Raw genomic sequence first — 22,714 nt, 5'->3', positions numbered from 1 at the left:
GTTGGCCAACCATTTGTAATGGTTTTTTTTTTTTTTTTTTTTTTTTTTTTAATTTGAGAGAGAAAGAAAAAGTCAGGGACAGGGATATAGAGAGAAAGGAGATAGAGAATCTTAAGCAGGCTCCCCTTCTAGTGCAGAGCCTGACACAGGGCTCAATTCCACAATTTGTGACCTGAGCTGAAGTCTTCCTCAATTCATGACCTGAGCTGAAGTCTAGAGTTGGATGCTAAACTGACTGAGCCACCCATGTACTCCCGTAATAGTGTTTCTAGACTGCAGAGTAGCTCTGCCCATGATGCTGCATTCCCAGAGAAGATGGGAAACCCCTTAGGAGGTAGCTTGCTCAAGGTAATATAGGGGCTCAGCAATCTTGGGTCTACTGTAGGCTGCCGAGGTCTGCGGTGGGCTTTTTGCACTTCCTTCTCAGCAGGTGAGCCTTACTCTTTTATAAAGAGAAATGGTGATAAGCCACTACCATAAACCATAAACTCCAGGCAAGCTGGCTGAGAAATTAATGATCCACAGCATCTCCCTGAGGATAAAACATCTTCCAAACCCCTCTCCACCTCTTCGTCATCTCTGTGCATCAGAGAGCTTCTGTGGCCCCTCTTCCCATAGAACCCAAGTGCATCACAGATTTATTGACCTGTGCAACTTTCTTTTTTAAGGAATTAGCCGTAAGAATCAATGGAATCAGTGAAGATATTTTGGTTCCTATCCACTTGGCTAAATCATGCCACTTTGGAAAGTGTCTCTGGGGAAGAATCACAGTCTGAGAGAGTAGACGCTTTAGTTCGTTTTCTCCCTCCCAAATCCCTCTCCACACCGTGTCCCAGCATAGAAGGGATTTTGTTCCTCAAACTTTCTTCTAATGACTAGTTTGCTCATTATTTATAGGGTAATTTCAAGCTTCACAACTTGCATCCACATTAAGTTGGCAAGTGCACCCCTTCTCCTAGGGCATCTGTCTGCTGATGAGTCCTCAGAGAATTGCTGGTGCTCTTCTTGGTATATAAATAAGCAGAGCCAAGCTGTAGAAGTCTTCACCACTGATCACTGTCTATGAAAAAAATCTGTGCTCTGCATTCTGTGGCTCTGTGTCAAGAAGTCCTTCACGTAGGCCTTCAGAAGGGGCAGGTCTTCTCAGAGAACTTTAACATATAGTAACCAATTATGTAAGGTCGAAAGGTAAGAGGGGCAGGAAAATCTCCTGAACACAGGATCGGTTGGAGCTCTGGCTTCATTGAATCTTGGACAAGTCTTCATGTAATGCCTCTGAGTCTTCGTTTCCTCATCTGCTAAGTGGCAATATCCATACCCTCATTTTAGGGTTGTTGGGGGTCCGAAATGAGATGATACATGTCCAGTGTTTAGCAAAGCACCTGGCACTGTGCCTGGTTCAACAAATGGTAATGATTGTTACATTAACTTGACAGAGAAATAAAGATTGGGTCATTCTGTGGTCAACTGTGCCCTCTGCGCCAGCAGCCATCCATTTGTTATTCCTGTGAAATTCTCAACTTGATTGATTTTATATTTATGGCATGTTTCAGCCTCTTTAGCTATTAATGCATTAAAATAGGGCTTCATTTTTATTTCAGATAAATTGCCGATGCTATAAATCCTACTTTCTCCTTGCATTCTACAGAGAAGAAAGGGATAAGGCTACTGAGAGAAACAGAGGCTAGAGGCAAATGTCTTAGGGATCAACCTGGTGGAGCTCAGAGAAATTTCCACCTGTACCCCAAACTCTATGCCTGTTTCTTAAAGACATAGCTTGAGCCATGTTTTGGACAGTTGTTTGGGGGAAGCTGGATGGTATTGCTGTGATGTTTCCATTCCATCATTTGCAATAAGTGCTGCTCAGTCTGTACTCAACTGTAGTGAGGGCTGCAAGTGCATCTGTGCTTACTAGAAAGGACATTTATGCTGGGGAATTTATAATTTTTCATTGAGGACTTCACTGCTGTCTAGAGGGAGGATTATGGCTGGATGGCACAGAAAGCTCTCACAGTTCACCCAGCTCCACACTGGAAGAACATCAGAGGCAGACAAAGGGAAAAATACTAAATACTTTGAGTGGAAAGTTGGTTACTAAACCCACAGGCCTAGGTGCATACCACATTTCTAGTAAAGTAAGGCATTTTTCTCTGGTAGGTAGATAGCTCTAAGTGGCAAGCCAAGGCCTCATGGCCAGAAAGCTTCGCCACAGAAGGAAATGCCAGGAAGACGCTCAGCACCACTGAGTGCATGACCCTAGGTGGCTCACGTAGTTCTCCAGAGCCTCTTTCCTTGGTAAGGTGCAGGCCTGGCCTGGCTTCTCCTGCAGGGCACACAGCTGTGAGACTTTGGCCTGTGTTCCAGAGAGGCTCCTCCAGATGAGCTCTGAATATCAAAACTGCAAGAGAGAAACACTGGGAATGAGGAAGCTGGTTGCCAGGTATAGAAGGAGGTGCTTGCTGCGATCTCCTTTTGAATTTCCTTAACATCTCTGTCTGGTTCAGAAGGAGCTGTAACCATGGAGGAATCAATAATGGTGAAAATGCAGCCTGTCGTCTGTGGAGCTTGAGGAAATGGTGGTGGAGGCTTTTGGCATTCAATGTCATGCATCTTACCTGGTTCACGAGCATGGGGTGACTCCACCCCTCTCCTAAAGAGGAGGTGGTGGTGCTGGGCAGCACTTTGCACACCCACCCTACCTAGAGTTTGGGATTGCTCTTCCAGGACTCACCAGAGGATAGTTCCTAGCATTTGGGCTCTTGGCTTGGGGGCAGAATTAGACTTTAATTGGTCTTAGCCTTAACTGGAGGAGGAAGGTGGCAGGGATTGCCATTTCATTCCCGATCTCAGATGAGGCCTAAGGAGCTGGGAGATGTAGCAGGAAGGAGTGACTACAAATAAATCTCCGAAGTAATGCATAAGGCAAGCCTGGACCTCAAAGTGAACTGACAGAGACTAATTTTCCTTTTTCAGTGGGAACAGGAGGCCCACAAAAGTTCCCCTTACTCTATGAGTAAGCCCCCTGACATCCTCTTACTTTCCCATTGCATCCACCCTCACTTCACCCCCTAGTTAGGTCTGTATATAACCACCTAAACCTATAATTGGAAAGGTAAGTCATCTTTCCAATGATGCATTTAAGACCAAAACTACTTACTGGGCTCTTTTATTAGCAATAATTTTCTATTCAAGGACATGTAAGCTGTTTGTCACAAAGTGTCTAGTAAATCAATTGCCACCCTCTCTTTTCAAGACCCTGATTTTATCTAACTGAATGACTCTCAAGCTATATTGGGATCAGACCTTCCCAGGAAGCTTGCTGTAACTGCAGACTCCCATCCTCTACCCCATCCCTCTTCTGCAGGTTTGGGGGTGAAGACCAGCAACCAGCATTCACATATACCCAGGAGTCTGACATACAGGTGGTCCATGATCACCGTTTGAGAACACAGTCGAAGGTCTGCATCTTCAAAACAAGCCCTCATGATGCACTTAGCTGAGGAGAACTCAGCCATGTAACACTCTGCTGACACTCCTCAAATAGGTCTGACTCCGAAGGTGACATGCTGTGGAATCTAGGCAGCAGTTCCTAGAACAGCATCCCAATCTTGTCATCACTAGCTTCAGAGTAAATATGAGCCTGCCTCACTCACTGGTTCCCAATTGTCTAATCTGAGTACTGTGCAAATACCTGAGCCTCAGTTACTTCATCTACAAAATGGGAGCATTTTTATCTCTCTCACATGGTTGTGAGGATTACAAATGAGAACAAAAAAACTTGTATTTATAATGACAAGTAATAATAGAAACTCTCTTATTTCTATCCCCTGATCTTCTTCCCAGCGGATCCCTGACCTCAGCTAGCTGTCATAGTTGTAAAACTCATCAAAAAAAAACAAAGTCAAATAAACTGACCTCCAGTTAGATGTGAGTAGTTTGTGTATCATAAGGGTTTAATCTGGTTGTATTATTATTGCTGCTGAAGCAAATCACCACACATGTAGTGGTTACAAACAACACCAACAGTACTCTCAGACTTCCGGAGATCAGAAGTCCCCAGAACTGTAAGTCATGGTGTCAGCAGAGCTCTGTTCCTTCTGAAGGCTCTGTGAGAGGTCTGTCCCTTGCTTTTTCCACCTTTCAGAGGCTGTCCACATTCTCTGCTTGTCATTACCTCTCTTCACCCTCTGCTTCCTTTGTCATATCTTCTCTGACTCTGTATCTCCTGTTTCCCTCTTCCCTTTATAGGGATCTTTATGATTAAATTGGGCCCACCTGGCCAATCCAGGACACTCATCCCATCCCAAGATCCTTAATCACATCGGCAAAGTCCATTTTGCCACATGAGGTAACATATTGACAGGGTCCAGGAATTAGAATGTGGATCTTGCGGGGTCATTATTCTGCTCACCACATTGGGTTTTGATATTTTACCAAGAGAGACCACAGATCTCTAATGTCTTAGTCTCCTTGAGATTATTGGGGCAGGTCAGATACCAGAGAAGGGAGATATTGAAGCATGGAGGGAGATTTGTGGTTTGCCACAAATCANTTTGTTTTTTTTTTTTTTTTTTTTTTTTTTTTTTTTTTTTTCTCCACAGCCAGTACAGAAGTACTGGGCAGTGATATCGGATGGCCATGATGAACGAGGCTCTCAATGTCCTGTGAAATTGCAACAAGCTCTCTGAGTCATCAAAGGAAGATTTGATTAGGTTCCATCTTGTTGAGAGCATGTAGCATTCCAGGTATTTGAAAATTGACAACCTCAGTACTACATTCAGTTGTATGACTCAGTTCAAAAATATCTACTGAGGACCTGCTGCCTAGAAGCCTTCCTTCCCTAATAAGAACATTTCATTACTTAACCAAGGGTAGGGCCACACACAAATGTTAATAATGGCACTGCTTTTGGGCAATCTAAATAACTATCTCAAATGCACCACTGCTTTTTATCCTTGCCCCAGTCAATACAGCCATTCCCTTTTTTGACAAGTATCTACTGAACACCAACTCTGAATTAGACACTGGCTGACAACTTTGAGATATTAGCCATTTACTGAAGGAAAGAAACTCATCAACACTACATCGCAATGCAGTAGGATAAATGGCACAGCAGGGGGACATGCATGCCATGGGGCCCTCCACAGAAAGGAATGTAAGGTTATCCAGAGGAACAACGTGAGGAAATTCCCAGACAAAGCAGGCCGGAAAAGGCATTCCAGGAAATGAAGAGACTTACGCAAAGGCACCAACTTGTCATAGAATACACAATATTTGAGGCTAGCCCGGTCCCCTGTGGTTGGGGAGAAATAGGAGACCCAGCAGGTGAGATGGTTAGTATCACATTCAAAGGGCCTTGAAAAATTAGCTAAATGCAACAGCAGGAACCAGGACAAGATTGTCTAGCAGGGGAGTGACATATTAAGATTTTACTTTTTGGGTAATTTAGCAATCTATGTGGAGGATTACTTGGGATGGAGCAAAAGGGACCAATGGCAAAAAGACGAGGTAGCATTCAAGTGACAAATGATGAGAGCCTTGACCAGAGTCAGAGGGGCTGAAGCTAAAGGGGATGGATTTAGCAAGGAGAGCTCGTAGCCCATTTGATGTGTGTTGTGAGGGAGAAGAGTGAGGCAGTGGGGACTATAGTTTATGAAGCCATGGTCAATGGTGTTGAGCAAAAGAAATAATAGGAAGAAAATGAATTTTGTAGGAGAACATAAAGAGTGCATTTGATAAATGGTGAATTTGACGTGGTTTTGAGATACTAATGTGGAAATATCCATAGGTAAACACACAGAGAGACAGAGAGCGAGACAGAGAGACAACAAGCTCATGGAAGGGGAGGGAAAGGTAGGGTCACAGAAATAAACTTCGGACCCACGAGTGCAGTGAAAGCCATGCAGAGAGGCTAAGGATGAGTAGAGGAGGCAGGAGGCAGCCATCCAGGTAGTCTCCCACCCAAACAGCAGGTCCCCTGCTGTTCTCTGCTCTCCAGCACCTTTCAAGCCCTACGTGGCCAACCTCTCCCTTTAGCCATTTCGAATGGTAAATGTGTAGCCTGAACTCTGTTTCCATATCCTAAGCAACACCCTGAGGTGGGAGGAGAGAATTTTTTTCTGAGGAAGACTTTCTGTTCTTTTCCTTAAAACATCTGAGACATTTTACAACTTGAACCAAGCAGCTATTTTTCCTGGGATCTACATACAGAAAATAAATGCATCATCATTGGTGTAGCCAAAGACCTCCAAAGAGGCACTGTGATTGTTTTTAGAGTGGCTGTGGTCGTGAAGATGAAGTGCTAGAAAAGCGGAGAGCAGGTGAGGGATGGAAGAGGGATGTGGCATGGAGGGACCCCAGGCCCTTGAGAAGAGGAAAAGGAGCTTATCCCTTAGGACAGCGTTTCCCAAACTTCATCCTTCATGCACCACCTTCAAGGGCTTTGTGAAACTCCCTGCACCATCTGCACAATTATTTACTTAAGTTTCTTTTCCTCTCGAAATCAATTCACTTCTTAAACTTGAACATTTACACAAGTAATATCACTTCTGAAAATGGAGACCTGTATCACTTACAATGAATATATAGGGGGACTAGTTTTCAAAGTTAAAAACTTAAGTAAAAAATATAAAGCAATTACCTCCTGGCTGGATGCTGTTGTTTGTCTTTGGCTATGAACCTGAGAGCTGCTCTCTCTTGGCAAAGACGTGTGATAAGCAAGCATTAGAAAGGCTCTGAAGATATTCTAGTTACCAAATTCAACCCCCCACCCCAGAAAATCAGAAGGATTGAAATAAATTTGAAAAAAGGACAACCTTCTCACCAGGTAATTCAGTGTTATCTAATGTTGGTATCGCAGGTGGCATTCACCCAATCCTTTGAGTAACTTGTCCTGGGATTAATACTGAGGAGAGGTGAGGAGAGTGACTGTGGACTAAACAGCCTCCAACCAGCTTGAGGCATCTAGGGGCAATTCCCACACTCTTGCGTTGGTACCAATGGCAGTCACACTTCCAAAGAGTCCATTCTGCCTGCTGTAGAGAAGCCCCTGAGAGCTATGCATGGAATCTGTAAGCACTGGTGTTAGTGCTGTACACCTTGGTAAGAAGGGTCTGCCAGAATTATCCATGGTAAGAAGGCCAAGGAGACGTGCGGTGGGGGCACCCAGAAGGCCCTTAGAGCAGGGAGAATGAGTGGGATAGAACTGGTGACCTCGCATGTCTTGATAGAAGCAAGCAGCACAGCCATAGCCTTTGGCTGATGGAGTCACTTGGAAAACCTTATGTGTTGCTAACTTAGCAGCAGCATCTCCATAGAAGATGACCCAGCAGGCAACCCAGCAGGCGCCCACGTGCTTTAGGTACATCCATCATCAGGGAGGGAGACTGCAGCTTAACAAGGCCCAAGGATGCATATTTCACATCACTTATTCATTACTTTGTAAGATTTGACTTTCCAGGACACAACACAAGGTTTGAAGTCATTTGAAATGTTAACAAAAAATTGACAACTCTCATCTTCCCACTGTTACTCTGACAGAGATGTTGTTCTGATCTTTTTGCTTTCATCAAATTAATTGCCCTTTCCTTTGCGATAGCCTAGATACAAGACTGTGGATAGTGTCTGGGAGAGTGGTCTGCTTTTGAATGGTAATAAGGGATGGATGCATGTACTGACTGTTGTTGAAAAACTGGAAAGGGATGTGTGTATGATGATTTGCTAACCCATTCAGGGGTGTAACTTAATTTAGAATGTTTGCTTGGGATGTTTGAAGTGAGTACTAAAAAAATGCAAACATTCTCAGACTTGTTGGAAGGTCATAGTTTAGCCAAATATTGCCACTTTCAATTAAGCATAAAATATCAGAATGTCAGAACTGAAAGGGACCATAGGGACCATCTAATTAAAGGCCCTCATTTTTCAGATGAGGAAACCCAGAGGCCAGAAATGCTTTGCCCAAGGCCAGGCTATGCAACTCACAGTAGATTAGGAAATAACCACTTGTCCTTTTCACTTACAGAGCTAAATAAAAAGTCATATTAAGATAGTAGAAAATACATCATCTGCTGCTGGGGGAAAAAAAAGAGATTATCCAATATTTAAATGGAGGTTAGTTAAAAATAATTCTTGTTTATGATGAATAGTTTTGTATCCTTCCTAAATGTCTAGACATTTGATAATTTTTTTATGTTTGTTTATTTATTTTGAGAGAGAGAGAGAACAAATTGGGGAGGGGCAGAGAGAGAGAGAGAGAGAAGGAGGGAGAGAGAGAATCCCAAGCACTGACAGCACAGAGCTAGAGGTGAGGCTCGAACTCACAAACTGTAAGATCATAACCTGAGCCAAAATCAAGAGTGGGAAGCTTAACAAATGAGCCGTCCAGGCGCCCCTAGACATTTGATAATTTTTGTCCTAGTGATTAGAAAATTTGCTTAAGAAGGGATATGTAAAGTACACTTAAAAATGCCCAAGGCCCTGTCTAGGTGTAGGGGCCTCCTGACTTCCTGTTCCACTACCCCTCTGCCCACCCTCAATCCCTTGTTAGGAGGAAGTCTCAGAATTCTGTTATAGAGAATGAGAGATTTTAAAAAGCCACTGGCAACACAATGGGCTTCAATTTGCTCAGGCTCTCTCTGCCTTTCTCCTCTGAGATAGAAAAGTAATAGAGAGAGAGCAAAACTGTATAGTTTAGTCAAACAAAATTAGATGCCATCAACTGAAATGACTGCATTTGACCACTTTTCTACTGTGCCACCAAAAGTGGACTTCCAGTTAAGGGGGTATTGATCTTTCTAGTAATAACAGTCATAAGCCCTTGAATTTGTACAGAAGTTTGCAGTTACAAAAGCCTTGCACATATCTGATCTTACTTCCTCCTCACAGCAACGCTTAATAGGGATCATTGTTCCCACTCCATAGATGAGGCAACTGAGCCCCAGGTAATTTAGCACCCATCAAACTTGGCGATTTTGACTTCAAGTTTAGTGTACTTACCACTATATGATTTTCCCCATTGACCACTTTCAAAAATATACTTTATTGCAGCAACCTTATCCTCTGCCAGAGGGAAATGATGTACTTAGTAATGAACACAAAGTGCTTAGCTCGATTCTTGACACATAGTGCATGCTTGGCAGGTGACTGCTACTGTTGAGGAAGAGGCAGAGTGTAGAATAATTGAGGTCATAGGGCTTGTCATCAGAAAGATCTGGATTTGCGTCCTGAGTCTGACCCCTTCTGTTCTCTGAAAATGTTTAATGCAAGCTGGGTCAAATAGCTTAACTTCCCTGAGGACATTAACAATGCCTCACAAGGTGCAATTGTGAAATGAGATACAAATATGCATGCAGAGCTGAGTGCGGTGCCTATACCTAGTGCGTACTGAATGTAGGGTGCTTCAAAGGATTTGCTCATAGACCTTATTGTAAGGAAGCAGAGCAATGTTTGCCTTGGAACCAGATGTTAACATTTTCTAATTAAACACTTTGGTTTTTTTTTTCAAAATTCTCAGGCATTCCAAGGCCTCCTGTCTTTGCCTCTCACTTGACTTTCCGCATCTAAGAGAGTTTACAAGGGTGTTTGTTCTGTGGCCCCCACAGCTTCTGTGTTCTACAGAGCAGGCTGCGGTTGTGGCCAGGTACCTGTATATGATGCATGCCGTGTTCTGGCAGGTCCTGCAGTTGTTGAGATCTTGGCCAGTCCGATAAAAGTTGCGCCTGCAAGACAGAGCATTTTCTGGATAAATCTGTGGGCAGAAGCCCCGCGGCATGCACACATTCTAGATACTGGTTTCCTACAGCATAGCATTGCCCCTCTCTTTGGTAAAAGCAACGTTCTGGAGTTGCATGACAAATAAAGAAACAAGAAACCCAGGATACTAGGACCTCACGTTTCTAGAAGGCATGATAAATGTTTAAGCCCTTTCATATCTGAGGTTTTCCTCATGCTGACAACAAGCCCAAGAGAATAGTCAGTTACTCTTACCCCCACGCGATAGGTAGGGAAACGGTTTGTAAATGAGTAGAAGGGGTGAGATTATTAAAACTTCTGACCATGTCGTTCAGTGCATCTCTATCACCGCACTGCTTCTCTCTTATAAGGCAATGTTGGTTCTGATTCATATCAGCAAATGCCAGTTAATTACTTCTCTCTTCTATCCTTTTGCTGATTAGCTTTGGCCATTCCTTCAACTCAGTCTTTAGGGAGAACTTTTTCGAAGGACAAGCATTCCACACCTAAACAAACGACTGCCTCCCCCCTTCCCAGACTGGTGCTGAGTCACCCAGGAAAGTATTTTCTGACTTCTTTCCTCTTTGCAATATTGTGATCTCGTTTCAGGTTCTACTTAGCAGATCAGTAATGGACTGGCCAGATCCATTAAAGTGGGTAGTGGAAGGGAAGGTCAATAGTACCCTCAAGTCCTTTGAAACAAACACAAATAACTAAAATACTGTGCAAATACAGCAACTTGCTAAGAGGATGGAGTGGGGGTACCTGTGTGCTATCATCTTTTCCCATCATTAACTGGCCCCCTCTCTTTATAAAAATAAATTTTGACCCTGTTGTTTCATTGCCCCCCTTTCTCCAGTCTGTTGGTATCGGGGGACAAAACACAAATAGCAATGGAAATCCACGAAAGCCTAGAAATGAATGAAACCCATCTGCAACAAAGAGAGGCCACCGGTTATGATTTGGGGAAAACGTACGGCCTCAAAAGACTTTTGGAGACATTAATGGAAACCAATGCTCTCTCTCTGCCCCTGTCTTGGCAAATGACTTAACCCAGTAGTTTTCAATATAAAAAAAAAAAATTCACCTTACCCTTCTGTGAGAGCTCGAGCTTTCTCCAAGTCTTGAATTACATTCAGAAGGACTTTAATCTTTTCTTGGTTCGAGTGAAGAGATTCCTCCACGGACTGCAGCCTGCCTTGGAGATCACAGAGCTCTCCCCGTGCCAGGTGAATTGGATTAATCCCACCAGTCTCTCTGCTGCTGTGAAGTGTGGTCTCCCTCCTCGGAAGAGGAGATGGGAGGTGACTGTTTCCTGAACAGTTTTGAAAGTCCAGGGTGTCTGACTGGGTGGGGTTCTTTGCCATCTGCTCCTGACACACGGGGACAGATTTTGACACACTGTTAATTTTGGGTGACAGCAGATCCTGGTGATTGTTACTCGATGAAGAGCAGTCTGAAGCCCCTCCCGGATGGGCAGGCTGGCTGTGGGAGCCTGGTGAGGGGGAGCGATGAGTCCGTGGAGGTGAGGGAACACATGTTTCCTTCGACCGAGATGACAATGGTCCAAGGTCTTTGTCATCAGAGTTGTCTTTGGGCAAAAGCAGTTCAGGATTAAGTTTCCTTATGCCTGGCATGTGGCTGGCATCGCTGGTGGCATTTGAGCAGGAAGGGGACCTTTCTGAATCTGACAGTGGTACTGTTCTGCCATCACCTGGACACATGTCAACCAAAGGATGTATGGAGTTGCTTATATCACCTGACCTGTCTGAGCTGAAAGTGGACTTCCTAGCTGCCCAGGTAGGACTGTGGTAAATATCATCGGGGACCTGAATGGCAGCAGTTGCTTTCTCTGAGGCCCTCCAAGCCCCTGCTTCCAAGCATATGCTAATAGGCCCATTGCTTTGCACCTTGGACATTCTAGGAGGAAATGGATGAGACACTTTGACCCTTCGAGGCCCATCCTCAAGATGCTGAGCCAGTCTTAAGTAGGCAAGGTCAGAGGACACAATGTCCTGTTCAGAGAGGTTGCCGTTGAGCTGGATGGCACTTTGGGATGCTGTAGGCATTTCTACCAGGGACTTGCTGGCTGTGAGTCTCTTCCTTTTGAAAACTGGGAAGTGCTTCCTGAGACTGGGGGAGGTTTGGATCGCAATGTTCCGAAAGCCCCCTGCCTTCTGGGATCTGGGGAAGGAGAGTGAGTAAGTGGGGAGGTGATGGTGCCTGGAGGCTTGAGTCTTGCCCATCGCTGCTGGGTCCTCAGAAGTCTGGACGTCAGCCTCAGCTAGGCCAGGTGGAGTCTTACTGGTCCCATCTTCCTTGAATCGAACCTGTTGAGATTTGCTCCTGCGGTGGTGAGGTTGCTTCACAAACTCCACTGACTCTAGGCTGTTACGCTTTAGAAGCACAGGCCGCACTTTCATATTTTGCTGGGCCATTGAGCCTCAGTTGAGAGGATTGGGACCATACACTTCTCTGGGGCACATTTCCTTAGGTCTTTGGAGCAGCATCTGATGATGGCATCTCAGACATGGAGATCTGCTAGCCAGGATGAAGTGGTCCTCTCCTCCGTGTATGGGAAGCTCTGTTGGCCATTCCCAGACAGTAGATTCCACTTGAGAGCTAGCTGTAATGCTCCCCCTGCAGTTAAAATACTATTTCATTGTGGTGATAATTGCCACTTAGATAAACAATGAGTTAGGCTAATCATTAAACATCTGATCTACCAAGAGAGCTGGTGGGCTGTTTATCAAGAGAGGCTGGCAGGCGGTTCTGATCCCGGAGGAAGCTTGCTGTCTTGAACAAAAAGACAACAAAAGTACCATTTAGGGGATAGCGCCAGACTCCCAGGGTGTGAATTCCAAAAGAAACCTGCTACGTCTGGAACATACAGCTTCCTTTCCCGGAGCATCAGTTGCCACTGTAAAACTACAGGAAACTTAAACACATCTTCTTTCCATAGCATGTAAGCGGACAGGGAAATCAGTGACCTGGGGGTTGGCTTTTTTGATGATACATGATGCCCCTAAGGGAACATTCCCATTTGTGTCAATCACAAGTTCCTCCTGTGAGGCCATTGTTTTCTTTCATGCTGTTTCCCTTTTCGTCACAAAACTCAGTGCTGTGTGACCAGGACAGGATTGAGGCATCCGAGGGCATTCAGAGGGCAGAATCCCTGTCGGAGTGTCTTGGCTGAAGTTCACATGCAGGCAAAGTGAGCCATGTCTGCAGCCTCTGGGAATTTGAGTGAGAAATGAGCTCACTGGGCCCCGGGGGTGGGGGTCTGAGGCCTGGCAGTCCTGCCAGCAAGTAAGGAGCGTCTGAAAGGGCAGAGAGAACAGTTGTAACTCAGAATGAAGTTCAGACCTGGGTTTCTCTCCAAATACCAGCACCCTGGCTTTCGAGTGCTTTTGGTGGGTGCTCTAGGAGCAAGTCAGCGGCACCGCCCCTCTTTCCAGCCCCCTGGTGGGGCACCCACCTGGTGGCCACAAGGCCTGGGAACCCAACGCCTGCCTGCCTGGACCATTTCCTCCTCCCATCCACTCCCAGGCACCACTCATCCAGCTCCTCTTCAGCTTTGCAGTCCCAGCTTACGTTGACACTTCCTCTGGGAGTGTTTCCAAGGACTCCTCCCTCATACACAGCTTCAGCGCTAGACCACAGCAGGACCCCTGTGATACCTTCTCAGCACATCCTTCATCATACAAACTGCAGTGGTCCTGAAATAATCATTTGTGTTTGCATTTATTTAGGTGTGTCTTCCCCACTAACCTGTAGGCTCCAGGATGGCAGGGAATGGAGCCTTTTTTTTTTTTTTTTTAACTGCTTGGGTATTTCCAGCCTGCTTCTAGGCTCACTTTGGGTGTACAGTGAGCATTTGTTGAAAGAGTGAATGGCTGAAAAAAGGGTCCCCTGGAAGAAAAGGAGGCCTGGGCATAGTGCGGAGGTCCTAGGGCCTCCTACCTGTGCGACGGGGTGCTGAGTTCCCTCCGCTTTGTAACATTTACTTAAGGACAAGATTTTCCCCTAATGTCTTCATTTTTCGTTTGCTTCCCAGGAGATAAATGTGCATAAAATTATCCATGGAAGGTATACTTTGTAGTAAAAATAGTTACCATTTTTTGAACACTTACTTTTACCATACTGAGGGCTTTGCATGCATTAATCATGAGAGCTTGCATTTACTAAGTGCTTACTAACATGCCAGGTGCTGTTTTAAGCACTTTCCAAGCTATAATTCATTCATTCCCTACCATAGAAAGGTGGATACTATCATTTTCCCCATTTTACAGTGAAGGTGAGGCCCAGAAAGTTTAAGTAACTTGCCCAAGGACACACAGCTAATGATAGCAGCGTCTGAACTTAGTCTGTGCTCTTCACCTCGACACTCCATTGCCTCTCCAATATTGCATCATCTCACTTAATCCTTAATCCTAAATCTATGAGCGCTGGAACTCCCGTTGAACTGAGGAGGAAACGGAGGTTCAGAGAGGTTAGTACTCAGTGAAAGAGCTGAGATGTGAGCCTGGGAGTTCGTGATTCCAAGGCCTGAGCTTTTATCCCTGAGGTTTTGAAGTTGTCCCCTTGGGGTCTTCCTGGTCTATAGGTCAGGTTATATCTGTGGTTTGAGAAGAATTTGAAGGCCTGTGCAGGTCTGGATAGGTGCAGGGGACTGTCCCCTGGCCTTGCTCTGGCAAAGAAAATCTGTTTTCTCTAAGTCCACTGGATCCCATGGCACTGGGATGAGGCAAGTTTGAATGCTGCCTGGGTTGACCAAAGGATTTTAAAGGAAAATAAAAGTGCTAAGTATTGGGGTGTCTTTGATTGAGTATTCTGTCTGTGGTATCCAGCCAGGAATTATTAGATAATGCCCATGGCAATTTTGGCTTTCCAGACTCCCAGCTACCTTGAGAAAGTCTGACTAAGCCTGTGGGGCTGCAGCCCTTGAGTGGCAGATCTAAAAGGGAATAGGATCTATCTGTAATGCTAATGAGTTATCAAGTTGTCCTGAGGCCCTACAATGACTCCTCATATTCCGAATATACTTTAGACCTGTGTTAAAACCCCTGTCCCTTCCCGGCTAGAGGATTTGGGGTAATACTCATCCTGTCTGAGCCTCATTTCTTTTTTCATCTGTTAAAATGCAGGTGATGCTCATAGCCTAGACACTCACAGGTATGTGAGTTTGATGGGAGAAGTCAATGAGACATTTATGCAAATCTCTCAGCACAAAGCTCGGCCTGCAGTAAGCAGTCAGTATGGGTTAGCTATTGCTGTTCATGCTGTCCTCTTCATCTGTAGCCAGGTTTCCTTGTTGTGAGTGCCAGAACCACTGTCTGCAGCTTTTTCAGAGCAGATAGAACCACTCTTGGGAGAGAGGAAGGACAGAGTTTGGTGGAACTACCTCATCCTTACCTCGCCTGTCTGAAAAGCAAGGCTGGCTTCTGGGAGCTGCATCACCCGCTACTCTCTGGGAAGATAGCCCTACTGGTGATGAGTTCCCTCCTCACTCAGCACGACAATCCCAAACAACTGCACTTTTGCAATCAGTTTCATGTTTCAATGACTGCAGAATTTTTAGGTCTGGAAAAATTCAGTAGTCTATCCCCTTATTCCATGACTAAGTCCTCTTTGCATCATCCTCTGCATGCAGCAAGTAAGCTACCTGGTTACCTGTAGTGACAGGGAGCTCACTATTTAATCTCATAGTTGATAATAATTATTAAAAAAATTTTTAATGTTTGTTTATTTTTGAGAGAGAGAAAGAAAGACAGAGCAGGGAAGGGGCAAAGAGAGGGGGAGACAAAGAATCCGAAGCAGGCTCCAGGCTCTAAGCTGTCAGCACAGAGCCCACTGTGGGGGTCAAACTCATGAACTGCGAGATCATGACCTGAGCTGAAGTTGGATGTTTAACCGACTGAGCCACCCAGGCTCCCCAATAATAATTATTAATTGTAGCAAATATGTATTAAAAACTTATTATAACCAAGCACTATGTTAGCGCTTGACATTTAACCCTTAAAATGGCCTTCTGTATGTGATCTCCATTCTGCAGAATGAGCAATTAAGACTTGTGAGGTTAAGTCGCCTGCCTGAAACTGCACAGCCCATACCCTTAATGTTTGTGCTGCAGAGCCTAGATGTTTGTATGTCTACTGTTGTAGATTTCTTTGCCTAATTGTCCACTGTTTTCTCCCTCTCCTTAACTATTCATTAGCTCTTCATTCTGGGTGACTTAATTCACTTAGGCTACAACTGGCTGAAGCTGGTTTTCATAAGAGCTAATGTTTAGTGTACACTGAATATGTGACATCGTATAGGTGTTTTTAATTTACTGTAGTCCTTAATGCTCACAACAATCTTAGAGGCAGATGCTATCTGTCCCTAATTTTATAAATGAGGACACTGATGCACATGAGGTTAAGTGATTTGCCTTGTCACTCACCTGGTAAATGATGGAGCTGACATTTGAATCCAGGGACTGATCCTGGAGCATGGAGTCCTAACCACTGCTCCTTCCAGGAAGATTTCATTTCCTCCGCTATTTCCTTCTAAAAGTCAGCCATTATTCTAGTTTAACCCTTCTTTTTTCTTTTTCTTTTTTAAAGTGTTTATTTATTTATTTTCAGAGAGACAGAGAGAGCGATTGGGGGAGAGGGGGAGAGGGGGAGAGGCAGAGAGAGAAGGGAATCCCAAGCGGGCTCCACATCTGTCAGTGCAGAGCCTCATGTGGGGCTCAAACCCGCAAACCGTGAGATCATGACCTGAGCAGAAAATAGGAGTCGGAGGCTTAACCAACTGAGCCACCCAGGTTCCCCTAGCCTTGCTTTTTCTACAGAAAATTTATGTACCCTTTCTTTTGATCTTTAAAAACAGTTGGTTTTCCATTTTTAAAGATATTACATGTTCATTGTAAAACTTAAATTTTGTATATAATCAAAAAAAAAAAAAAAAAGGAAGGAGGGGCGCCTGGGTGGCTCAGTCGGTTAAGTATCCAACTTCAGCTGAGGTCTTGATCTCACAGTTTGTGGGTTTGAGCCCTGCATCCAAACAGAGCCAGGAGCCTGTTTCAGATTCTGTATCTCTCTCTCTCTCTCTCTCTCTGACCCTCCCCTGCTCACGCTGTCTCTCTCTGATTCTCAAAAATAAAAATAAAAAACATTAAAAAATATTTAAAAAAACACCTGAAATAGCGTGAAAGAGCAACTATGCATCACTGATTTGGTAAAGTTCATTCTCTGCATCTTGCTGATAACATCTGCACATTATTGCATGCATATTGCATACACTTGCAGATTTACAGAAAGCCTTTTTTTTTTTTTTTTCACTGAACAGCATGGAAAATTTTCCACATTATAGCATATAGATTCACACCATTCTTTTAGGTAGGCTAATAGGACTCTGTTGTCCTATTGTCTGGTTATGCTATGATCTATTTAAATAGTATTTGTGTGTGTGAATATTTACATTGTTTCTAAATTGTTGGTTATATTAATGCTGTCAATAAAATTTTTTAAGTATATGTATCTTGGAATATTATTTCCTTGGAACAAATTCCTAGAACAAGAATTAGTAGGTCTAAGTACTCATAGATTTTACATTTTATTGATATTACCCCTTTTCTTCCAGAAAGTTCTACCAATGTCCAATCCCACCCTTACTGCATGAAAAGGCCTTTTTATCAGAGTCTCTTTGTCACTATGTTTGGTCAGTTTCTGATGATTTTTTTCAGAGCATAGTTTGCCAACCCCTGTCAATAAAATGGGAAAGAACTATATCTCATTCTTATTATGGAATTTATTTAAGATTGGGCATTTTTCCATATTTTATTGGTTTTATACTACATTTGGAATTAAAAGTTGAAAATGACAATTCAAATAATTAAGTTAATGTGGAAACTGTTGTGTCCTAGACATAACCTAAGAAGCTTAGCAAAATATAAAAATTTCCACTTTAAAAAATTGCTTGTTTATATTCAGTTCTTCTGCCCCCAGTGCCCATCATGACCTTAGCACAGTTATGTCCTGGATAGTAAAGCTGGTTAAAGGGAATGACTCTCTGGAGCCCTCAGGTCTCACAGGCTCCTAGCTGACCATTAACTGATAGTGAATTCCCTAGGCCTTAGTGGTTAGGGATTAATTAATATCTTGTCCAGAGCCCAGAGATATCACTCCCCAGAGATAGTAGCAGTTGTCTGTTGCATGCCTGGTGGCTGGGAGTTATTGCTGATCTCTGCAACACTTTATTCTTTCCTCCCTTGATTATTGACTTATTGAACACACACTGATTCCTTATGTTCCAGCCATGCCTTTGGTCCTCTTTAGACAGTCCTCATGAAAGAAGTGTCCAGTTAGTAGGGATAGAAACATTTAGTACAAAAGTTCTAGGTCGGAAGCTTTTCTCTAGAATAGACTCCTGGTTCTCTTCTCTGGCAGGTAATTAGGCTATACAGTAAAGGGTTAAGTGCCTAGGCTTTAGCTGATGACTGACTGGGGGTAGAATCTTCCATTTTCTCACTGTTGACCCGGAACAAGTGATTTTGGCCTTCATAAAATCACAGAGCTTTGTGAAGATTAAATGAGATTATCTATATTAAATGGTCAGTACAGTCAATGTGAGCTCATCAGAGAGGTCCCAACTTGAGACCATGGGATACTGGTGAGTGGGCCTTGGCTCACCTCCTTTTCCTTGGGAGAGTAAACTTCAGGTAAACATAGAGGAGGAAATGTAGATACAGCATTCCCAGGAATCTTGTCCATTTCCCTGCCACTTCCACACTTTCTGTACCACTTTGGCATGACACTTGTCTCCCTGTGCCATGATTATCTGCTGACCTTCAGCCTCCTCAACTAGACTGCAGGCTCCTTGAAAGCAGAAGGTGGTCATAGTCCACTTTCAACCTTTGGCCCCTGTCTCCAGCTTGACATGGAACTGGTGTTTACTTCTTGTCAAAGCAATGAAAATAATCCATATTACCTAATTAGCCTTAGCTTCTATGGCATAGAATAGTTGTCATGGAATAAATATTTGTGCAACTAGTTAATTAATTAAGAGCAAATTAATTCACTTCCAAATTGCTTTCACTTTTAATGATATATTATCCATTATATATCATCAGTAGGTCTCTGGGACAAATGAAATGTCTGTCCTTTAGTGGGACTGTATTTGCTATATTTATGACTCAGATTGAATTTGGTTAAGCTTTATTGAGAACACATTATAACCTGGGCACCGTGATAAACGCGGTGGAGTTTACAAAAAAGAGAAATACTTGATCCCCATTGAAGCACTAAGGAGGTAGCTGATAATGGCACCTCATATGGAATGAGTCCCTTGGAAGTGGTACAAAATGTTGTACAGAGTTGGGAATGACTTAGAAGAAGGCATTCAGTTCATTTTATATATTCAAATCCTGCTTCAAGTATCAGGGGACTTTACATTTTAAATAGGGTTAGACTCTATCCTCTAGGCCAGGAGTCAGCAGGTTTTCCTCTCTCACTCTCAAAGGGTCAGATAGTAAGTATTTTCAGCTTTTCTAGCCATATGATCTCTGTTGCAACACTTCCAACTCTGCTGTTATGGCTGGAAAACAGTCACAGACAATATGTCAACAATGGCTGTGACTGTATTGCAGTAAAACTTAATTTATAAAATAAACAATGGAACAGATTTGGCCTGAGGGACGGGGCATAGTTTGCCAACTCCTGCTTTAGGCAATGGGGAGCCACTGGTGATTTTTGAGCAAGGGGTGCTTAATTAGGTTTTTGTTTTTCAGAAGAGGCTCTATTTGCTGACACATTGCCATCTCCCTTCTCTTTCTGTACTTAGAGTCAGTAATAATAGCCCTTACTATTTATACCATACTTTATCACTTACAAAGCATTTTCAAATCCCATGTAATCCCTACTAGGAAGGTTGGGAAACATTACCCCTGTTTTAAAGAAGAGGAATCAGTTCCAGAATAATTAGATGACTTGTCCTAAGTCACAGAGGTAGAGCTGGAACCTAAGCTCCCTTGGTGTCAGCTGGGATCTAGTAGAGAGCACCAGTCCCCACTCTCCCACCCCCACTCCATTTGGACGGCCAGATGTCTATTTTATGTGTTGGTCACTTTCGGCCAGCTGAAGGATACATTCGTAAAAGGAAGGAATATGTCTTATATTCCTTTTATAATCCGGAAAGTATGAGGCATAGTGCTGAATTTTTGGGGAGTCACTTCAAAAATAATTATTGATCACTCCTCACTGGATCTTGTGGTTCTTCACATCAAAGTTTAGATTCCCTTCCATTTATATTCAGTTAACTGCTTGGTCAAATCTGTTGGTGTGCATTACTGCATACCTGTCTGAAATTAAAAAACTAATGTTTGTGGCCCAAGTCTTTGTCTTTCCAATTAAGAACTGCCCCAGCAGCCTTCTCAATAAGGAACAAAGAGTTGGAACATTTTGGGGGTCTGTCTGAATCTGCATTTTCCCCCAAATGGTCAAGAATCCAAAAGGAATTGACTTTCTTCTTGCCTTCTGGAACACTAAGCATAGGTGTATGTGGGCAGAGTTAGACACCAAAAGGTGAGGTTAAGATCAAAACTCATATATTTGGAGTTTAGAAAGGTATTGGATATGTAGTGATCATGAAATCTTTTTCTCATTTTTCAATGTGTCATGTTTGACCTTTTCTCACAATTTCTACTATTTATACCCGTCTCCACCATCTATCATCCGTACCAACAAAGAGAGGTCTCCATTTTCACCCCCTTTACCATCCATCCACCACATAGCAGCCAGAGTGATCTTTATAAAATTTAATCAGATCACATCAGAGCCCTTTTTGAAACTCCCCAAAGATACTTTACTGAATTTAAAGTAATGTCCAAACTCTACAAAATCTGCAAGAACCTATATCATCTTGCCTTGCCTACCTTCCTGAATCCATCTCATGTCAGACCACTTTTACTCTTGCTGTCTATGACTTGGATCCCCTAGTCCTGGACATGCCAGATTTATTTCTCTCATCTGGCCTTTGCACTGGCTGTTCATTTTGTCTAGATTGCCCTTCTCCCAGATCTTTCCAAGGCTGGTCTCTTACTGATGAAGCCTCAGCTCCAAGAATGTCCTCTCTAAGAGGCCCTCCCTTATCTCTTCTCCATCCTCCATGTCCTTTGTGGCCAGTACCCTGTTTTACTAGCTTGTTTACTTATTTGTTGATTGTCTGCATCCCCGTTTATTAAGAACCTCAATAAGCATCTGTTGAGTGAATGACCAAGTGAATTCTTATCATTGGAGTCTTTAAGGACTCATACAACCTTAGAAATACAACAGAGAGCTTTACAACTTTAGACTTTGGGGAGCATCTCATTCAATGACTTTCAAATCTTTAGCAGTGAAATCATATTTCTGAATCCAAGCGTAAGTTCAATCCCAATATCTGAGACAGAATAAAGCTAAACTGTTCTAGAAAACAGGGGATGCAGTGCACCCCCAGTCACTCTGAGCCACACTGGAATCTTGTGGCTCCAAACTAGCCCAAGTTGAAAGCCACTGAATCAGACCCCTTCATTCTACATATGGGGAAGCTGAGACTCTGAGAAGTTCTCTTCTACCCATAAACTCTTCAAGAAGAAAGGGTTTGTATCCCAGCTCCCAGCGTGGCTCCTGGCACAGAGCAGGAGCTCAGGGAACATGTGCTGAGCTATTCAAGTGACATACTGAATTGAAGGCAGAAGTGGAACTGGATGCCAATCTGGAACCTCTGTTCTCTAATGCAGCAGTGAGGATGGTGGAGGGACCATGGCTTCCATCTGGTTCAGGTTCAAGTGCCTTACTTGGAACCAGACCTAGTGGACGAAACCAGCTTCAAGCTCCCAAAGACCTCTCACATGGATGAGGAATGCCGTTATTTTGTACCACTCCAGCGCTCTGATTACATTTATCAAAGAAAACAGGGAAGATAGTATTGTCATCGCCCTCTACCTCCTCTTCATTCTTAGTCTCCTTCTTCTCCCTGCTATTCCTTTTTGTAAAAAAGTAGAAAATGTTTCAGGCATGCAAAACAGCATAGAGGAGAGTGCAATGAACATAACAAACACTGTAAAACCACAGCCTCATTTCAAAAGAACATGTTACCAGTCCAACAGAAACCTTTCTCCTCTGTTCCTTCTCCTCTCTCCTTTTATTCCCTTCTCCTGCCTTCCTTCTGTCTCCTCCTCTGTTTACTCTCGCCCTTCTCTCCCGATGTCTCTCCCCGTCTCCTCCCCCAACCTCTTTGCCTTTGCCACATTTCTTGACCCCTTCTGCATCACATTTCTCCCTCTTTATCCTTGTCCCCTTTTCCTTTTCTTCTCTTCCTCATTAGTCTCTTCTCTTGCCTTCTTCTCTCCTGCATCTTTAATAAGTGCTTGTGGGTCAGTGACTCATTCATTTGGCTGTTCAGTATAGGAACTCCATATCTCTTGGAACTGCCTATCCTACAAACCGTAGGGTACCTGCCCTTACAAGGATAGTTCTTTGGTCCACATGTCCTCCTGGCTAGAGGTACTGGGTGCTTCTGCGGCTACTTCTGAAAAGTCGCCTCCAGTTTGCCTTCTCTAGGGTAAAAGTTTTCCTACCATCAGATGCGAGTAATGGCCAGTTTGTCCACCTTTTTCTCATAGAGGAAAGAGCAATAGCCCAATATGTCTTTATATTTTAGCCATCATTTCCAGAAGGTTTTTCTGATATCTCTCACTGCAGTTCTATTTCTCTGCATCACTAGGAACATTTTTCTTGCCACTTTTTAGGTTGTAGTCTTTTACCTTTAAATAATTTTATTTACTCTCCTGAGACCAGATGCTGGGAAGGCTGTCTGCTCAGACATATGGAAGAATCTAGATCCTTTTGGATTTATCAATCATTAGACAAATAACTCTATGTGTCAGATGGAAGTGAGAGGTGTGCAAGTTTCAGTGGTTATGTGTCACCTTCTCCATCAGCTCAAGTCCAGGAAAGCC

At 43.6% G+C, this 22,714-nt stretch overlaps 2 protein-coding genes across 2 annotated transcripts in view; one reads left to right on the top strand and one right to left on the bottom strand.

Annotated features, from left to right (window-relative positions):
* Positions 1-12,167, bottom strand: part of INSYN2B (inhibitory synaptic factor family member 2B) — an 18,561-nt gene extending 6,394 nt beyond the window's left edge. Inside the window, exons 1-2 of the mRNA XM_077757339.1 lie at positions 10,822-12,167; positions 9,642-9,716 (exon numbers count right to left, since the gene is read on the bottom strand). Of these exons, the coding sequence (XP_077613465.1) occupies positions 9,642-9,716; positions 10,822-12,167 (1,421 nt within the window). The remainder of the gene's footprint in view (positions 1-9,641; positions 9,717-10,821) is intronic.
* The window catches only part of DOCK2 (dedicator of cytokinesis 2), a 415,343-nt gene that overhangs the window by 207,009 nt on the left and 185,620 nt on the right, over positions 1-22,714 (top strand). The window lies entirely within an intron of this gene.

Source organism: Crocuta crocuta, unplaced genomic scaffold, assembly GCF_008692635.1.
Source record: "Crocuta crocuta isolate KB4526 unplaced genomic scaffold, BGI_CrCroc_1.0 scaffold131, whole genome shotgun sequence".
Taxonomy (NCBI): domain Eukaryota; kingdom Metazoa; phylum Chordata; class Mammalia; order Carnivora; family Hyaenidae; genus Crocuta; species Crocuta crocuta.
This window is presented reverse-complemented; position numbering and strand designations above follow the sequence as displayed.